This window comes from Homarus americanus, unplaced genomic scaffold (genome assembly GCF_018991925.1).
Source record: "Homarus americanus isolate GMGI-L3 unplaced genomic scaffold, GMGI_Hamer_2.0 scaffold16473, whole genome shotgun sequence".
NCBI lineage: Eukaryota > Metazoa > Arthropoda > Malacostraca > Decapoda > Nephropidae > Homarus > Homarus americanus.
Window position 1 is genome coordinate 3,020 of NW_024745924.1, and position 7,298 is coordinate 10,317.

Below are 7,298 nucleotides of genomic sequence, written 5' to 3' on the forward strand. Positions count from 1 at the left end.
AAAAATTCAAATTAAAAATTTTTTTTATTGGATCCATTTTCATGGAGAAATAAAAAAGGCCACACATTCTGGCATAAGAATAGCACACAAACAAAATTAATAAAAAGGATTGGAGAACTGAAGAATTTCATTCAATTCATCTCCACTATATTTTGGAAAAATGATGCGGTTTCATTTTTGATACAACAGCATCAAAATCAGAGCTTTTTGATGTCACAGCAACTTGGATGCTGTCTTCAGGGTCCAAGCGATTTCTATACTTTGTTTTCAATTTCACAATGGTAGAAAATCCTTGTTCACAAAGGTAGGTTGTTGCAAAAGGCAGCAGCATTTTAGTCGCTTCCACATGTGCAATTTTAAAAGCCTTTGCAGCTCTTGATATCCAAAAAGACGAGAGATCTGCCTTGTTCTGAAATTCCATGCGTGCTTCACTGTTGGAGCGAAGTTCAAGAAGCGCCTCTGCCAATCCTTCAGGCTCTTCAGGCACATCTACAAGTTTACAGTTAAAGGGATTCACAACCCAACTGACAGTATGTGAATCAAGCTCTGGAAAGTAATCAGAGAACCTTTGTTTGAGTTTGGTCAGGTGCCTTGTAACTGACTCCTTGATGTCACCAAGACGTCACTCACCATGCCAAAGAAAACGTTTTTTAACAATGCAGAGTAAACTCGAGTAAACTGAGGTGCTGATGGAAGTGTCTCTCATACCGCATGCATTACCCCCAAAACTTTTAGATTTACCCCATTTGGGGTAATTTACCCCTGTACCCCGACCTCTGTACAGTTAGATGGAGTGTGCTGTTGATAGGAGGAAAACCCTTCAACCACAAACTCGACGCCCAGGGTTCGACAATATTACAGGCATGAGCGATCAATGTCCTGTTGTTGCATGAGGTATTGCAAACCTTTCTGAGTTGTTGTTTTTTGTCCCTTTCCGTAACCCTCTCCACGTCACGTTGCGTCACACCTTTCCTCTACATTGATCAAATTGCGTCAGCACCTTCCTACAACATCCGTCACGTTGCGTCACTCTTCCCCTCTATATTTGTCATGTTGCGTCAGACCATTCGTTATGTTGAGTCACACCTTCCTTCTAAATCCACCACGTTGTGTCACACCATTCCCTTACATTCGTCACGCTGCATCACATCTTCCCCTTACATCCATCATGCGTCACACCTTCCCTAAACATCCGTCATGTTACGCAACACCATTCATCACGGTTCGTTGAGTTGTGAAGAATAGATGCAACCCTTGACAATTATCGATCGTTGTAAACATATCTCTCTCCCTCTCTCTCTCTCTCTTTAACATTCAAGAATCAAAAATACTCATTGGATGCAGTCTGGCCATCAGCTGGTGACACAGACAGCAAAGAGACACCCCCCCCCCACCAAAAAAAAAACAGTCTGAGAAAAATTATAGTCGTTTCCAGCAAGAGGAAACACCCCTGTAAATCACTAGGCGGCAATCCCCCCCCCCCAAAACCCCTCCTTTGCCTCGTCCACCCACTAAGCGGAAAGTTGCCAGGCGGAGTGAAGGTTTAGTGTGGTGGAGACTGAACGAGTAGTGCTGGGGCCGTTGTTATTATTTTTTTGTCAACATTTGTGTTTGTTATTGTTGGTTGGGGTCAGGTTGTGCGTGTGTGTGAGTTAAGGTGAATAGCAACAATGTACTAGTAAATTTAAGCACTGTTGCACACACACACACACAGTGCAAACAGGCACTAGTCGATCCATAAGTTACCATGATGAGATGTATCAAGTGAAACATTTATATGGAGCAAGTAACAAGATTACTAGATTACAAGATGTTGTAACCGCTAGATTAAGGTTAGGATATAAGTACCTTTGGCAGTATGTTCCTCAAGCAGATGTAAACAAAACTAAATGTAAAGAGTGTGGCCATACATATGGCCACACACTTGAACACTACGTCCTCGACTGTGTGAAGATAGAACCTTTTAGGGACAGGTCCATGCACACTGAGTGAAATGGCCCAACACTTTATCTCTAATGGCAAGATAGCCGACATATTAAGATTGTATCCACTTTTTTGCACTTAGTAACTATATCAATTCTCATGTACAGAACCAAATACACAATGTGCTTGAATACCTCTCACGTAAATGTGAATAACAAAGTGTGAGGCCAGACATACTGCCTCACACGCCTGTACTCACGCATTTGTGAATAATTTACCCTTTATGTATAGAACTAAACAAATAATGTAAATGAAATACTGTGTAACATTCAGTGCCAAAATATCCTGACAACGGGGGTTAATTATTATGAACCTTTGTAAACTCTACTCTGTAATCCTTTTGCGCTACCGCTCACAGGATGAGTGTGGAGTGCACAATAAAGTAGCCGCTGTAAGCGGCAAAATCAAAATCAATCACACACAAAACCCTAAAATGTGCTGAACGTTGATTGGCTGCACTATGCTAGGCTACTTATCGCTAATTGGTTGAGCCCGGGTAGGGAAATTAGCTTCCATTGGCTGATATTCTCTGGCAATATGCTTGGTCCAGCGCCCTCCAGTATCGGTCGTAAACCCAGATAGCCATAGGACTCAAATCTGCACTGGGTCTAGAAATTTAAAGCTAACAAAGCCACAGTTTAGTAAAGAATCATATTATCATGTTCCTCTCATTAATATGTTAACAATAATCAGTGTGTTTGATATTCTGCATATTAGTGTGTTTCACCATGGCGTTTGATTCCTCTGTCAATATTTTAGGTGCAGTATTGAAGTGAGAATACTTAAAGGTTTGATTTTGTTGTGAATTAATCAGTCTTGATCATTATATATCATTAAAAAGTCACTCTGGTTTGATGTATTAGTCTTTTACATGGGTGGCTGCCTATGTAAAATAGGCATGCATGCATATATATATATATATATATATATATATATATATATATATATATATATATATATATATATATATATATACAAATATAAATGTAGGTATATTATATATTGAAGATGTGAATTACACAAGCCTTGCTTTCACGTGACTGAGGACCAGCCAGCGTCACGTCTCTCCAAGGCGCTAGCTTAGGCCTACGTGACATATTTTCTGCCTAACTAATAACTCCTTGGGACACCCATAACATTATTCAGACTGATAAACGATCTATAATAATTCCAAATTCACTAATAGTCCCTTAACTTCATGAATCGCATCATTATTAATTCGGCAAAGTATATTTAATATCATATAGGCCTAGTTCCACAACCTCCCACTATGTGCTGGGAGAGCTCTCTTCCCTCAGACGACCTTGAAAGCTCAGTATCGCCAATGGCGCGGCATTTGAAATTACTCTGACATTTCTGAATATTACACACATATATCAATATATATATATATATATATATATATATATATATATATATATATATATATATATATATATATATATATATATATATATATATATATATATATATATATATATATATATATATATATATCATGATAAAATCCACAATGAAACACGTGATAATCTTTATTCAAGACATCTTCAGAGGCCTCTGAAGATGTCTTGAATAAAGACGAAAGCAAGGTGCCGTTGTTTCATTTTCCGTGTGATTTTATCATATATATATATATATATATATATATATATATATATATATATATATATATATATATATATATATACATATATATATATATATATATATGTATATATATATATATATATATATATATATATATATATATATATATATATATATATATATATACAGTCGTGAACTGTCACTGTCACCCCCTTTGCTGCTCCACGAACCCTGAGATTCAGACTCATGAATCCGAAGCATTTATGGGCAGAATAATGCATCAGTGTCTACTGCTTCGGGTTCATGAGTCTGAATCTCTTGGTTCGCGGAACAGCACAAGGGGCGAGAGGACTTCTGTTCACGACTGTACATATATTCGTATTTGCTCTTGCTGTCAAATTCTATCTGATGCAAAATTTCATCCACACTTTTCCAATGTCGGTCATGTTGTTCACGTAATGACTGGCCTGTCATGCGCTATTGTCGAAAACTATGACCTTCAAGTTCTTCAAAATGCAATATAATTCATATATGTTATTAAAGTATTTGAGTATTATGACAACCTTTTCAGAACTATCAATTAACTCACTGTATATGATGATTTAATCCCTTGAATGATATGACATAACCCCTTGAGTACAAATTTTTAACCTTACTAATTAATGTTTTCATACGTGACCCATTTTTTTTCAAGTGTTGTTCAAGAATACATAGACGAATATATATTGAATCTAAACAAAACAAAACGAAAGAGGAGCACCAACAGGTCGGTCTTCTCTCTCACTCCCTCCCCCAACAGAAAAAAATAAAGTTTTAAAAAGTGAAAGGGAGAGTTGAAACGAAAGTTATATTCCCCACAACCTCTTGTCTGTAGCAACTAACACTTTATACCTCGTCTCGTGTGCTGTAGTTGTTGATTACACTGGTTCACCACACCTAGGAAAAAAACGAGCACAGAAGTAACCCTTATATTCCTCATTACATAACATTAATTATGTTTAGTGTAATTTACTATTCTGATATAGTTATTATTTCCAGATTAATTAAAATATTATTGATTGTTCCCCAGAAATATTTGTTTTTCCTGATTGCGTCACATACATATTCAAGAAAACTTAACTATTTTCCGTTATGGTTTAAGTCTTGTTTTCCTGGATTACGTCTCAGAGATAATCGATAATAGGATCCTAAACACTTGTCCCCGTAAAGATGTTTTATTTTCCTATTTTACCACATAGAATGATAGGAATTTGTTTCAATCATGATCAGCTTCCCAGATAGAGTTGGTTTCACACTACCTCTCAGAAATTCTTACAAAAACAAAAGCATTACCTATTCCTTTGTTATATTTGCCAGTTTTCCCGATTCTCACATACATATTAACAATGAAAAGATTCAAATTAGACGTTTATATTTTTTTTTCTCCTTTTCTTCTGGTTCCCTCATTCGCAGAGAACCAGAGAGGGAAGATGAGATATTCTATGGTTATTATATCAGACTTCTTTAACCAACCGTATTGTTGTCACACCCGTTCACCTGTATGACAATGTTAAGGGGAAGTTGTCATTCACGTTTGTTTATAAATCTTGGGTTGTTTATTCTCTCTATCCATAGTTAAAGGTTGTTTACTGTGGCCATTGATGTTTGCAAGTTATAGTGGCCATTGCTGTGTCCAAGTTAAGGCTCCTTCACTGTGGCCATCGATGTTTTCAAGTTATAGTGGCCATTGATGTGTCCAAGTTAAGGCTCCTTCACTGTGGTCATTGATGTTTCCAGGTTAAGGGTCCATTATTGTGGCCATTGATGTTCCCAAGTTAAGGCTCCTTTACTATGGCCATTGATGTTTTCGAGTCACTGTGGCCATTGATGTTTCCAAGTTGAGGGCTCCCCACTACACCCTATATAATGTGTCCCATCCAAACACTCTTCACTGTAGAACACTTAAGATTCATAATGAGTCACTCTCATCTCACCATCATTTAGGGGTCTCTTATTCTCCTGGGAGCAATGTTGAAAAGCGTTTCTACAAGTATCTTGTGGTCAGAATTGAAATAAGGTCTCCCGTGTGTGTGTTGCCTTTAGAACTTTGTCCACATTGTGAATGATGGTTATTATTATTATTGTTGTTGTTGTTGCTGTTACATTTAATAAAATAACACACTTTACAAATTAACCTACAGTTTATTTATCGGTCACCTAAAAACCGAGAAAGAGTCGCCCCAGCCTAAGAAGAATAACATAACTGGAGTCCAACTCGGCGCAAACTACACCAGAATACCTCCCACCTCTTCCCACTCACCACCAAACTCTTGCCTGGATTAGTCGCGCGTTGGTCTCGGAAGCAGGAAAGAAAACAGAAAATCGGTGTTTATGACGTCAGAAACCTTCATTTTCTGGGCTAAGCCTGTTAGAAGGGTCGGGGAACTTTTTTGGGTATTAGTCCAAAAAAATTTTGAGTAAAATGAAATTACCCCCAAACTTCAAAGTACACTAGTGCACTAAACAAAAACAAGCCAATTTGCTTCTAAAATTGTTGGATATGGTATGTATATATACAAAAAATTCAAATTAAAAATAATGTTTATTGGATCCATTTTCATGGAGAAATAAAAAAGGCCACACATTCTGGCATAAGAATAGCACACAAACAAAATTAATAAAAAGGATTGGAGAACTGAAGAATTTCATTCAATTCATCTCCACTATATTTTGGAAAAATGATGCGGTTTCATTTTTGATACAACAGCATCAAAATCAGAGATTTTTGATGTCACAGCAACTTGGATGCTGTCTTCAGGGTCCAAGCGATTTCTATACTTTGTTTTCAATTTCACAATGGTAGAAAATCCTTGTTCACAAAGGTAGGTTGTTGCAAAAGGCAGCAGCATTTTAGTCGCTTCCACATGTGCAATTTTAAAAGCCTTTGCAGCTCTTGATATCCAAAAAGACGAGAGATCTGCCTTGTTCTGAAATTCCATGCGTGCTTCACTGTTGGAGCGAAGTTCAAGAAGCGCCTCTGCCAATCCTTCAGGCTCTTCAGGCACATCTACAAGTTTACAGTTAAAGGGATTCACAACCCAACTGACAGTATGTGAATCAAGCTCTGGAAAGTAATCAGAGAACCTTTGTTTGAGTTTGGTCAGGTGCCTTGTAACTGACTCCTTGATGTCACCAAGACGTCACTCACCATGCCAAAGAAAACGTTTTTTAACAATGCAGAGTAAACTCGAGTAAACTGAGGTGCTGATGGAAGTGTCTCTCATACCGCATGCATTACCCCCAAAACTTTTAGATTTACCCCATTTGGGGTAATTTACCCCTGTACCCCGACCTCTGTACAGTTAGATGGAGTGTGCTGTTGATAGGAGGAAAACCCTTCAACCACAAACTCGACGCCCAGGGTTCGACAATATTACAGGCATGAGCGATCAATGTCCTGTTGTTGCATGAGGTATTGCAAACCTTTCTGAGTTGTTGTTTTTTGTCCCTTTCCGTAACCCTCTCCACGTCACGTTGCGTCACACCTTTCCTCTACATTGATCAAATTGCGTCAGCACCTTCCTACAACATCCGTCACGTTGCGTCACTCTTCCCCTCTATATTTGTCATGTTGCGTCAGACCATTCGTTATGTTGAGTCACACCTTCCTTCTAAATCCACCACGTTGTGTCACACCATTCCCTTACATTCGTCACGCTGCATCACATCTTCCCCTTACATCCATCATG

General features: G+C 37.9%; 1 protein-coding gene across 1 annotated transcript; it reads right to left on the reverse strand.

Moving 5' to 3' along the window:
- Positions 1–6,272: 6,272 nt before the first annotated feature.
- Positions 6,273–6,673, reverse strand: LOC121878827 (protein ZBED8-like; the record flags this gene model as incomplete). Its single annotated transcript, XM_042385241.1, has 1 exon — positions 6,273–6,673. A coding segment is annotated over one exon (401 nt), but the record flags the coding sequence as incomplete, so codon positions are not given.
- Positions 6,674–7,298: the final 625 nt, after the last annotated feature.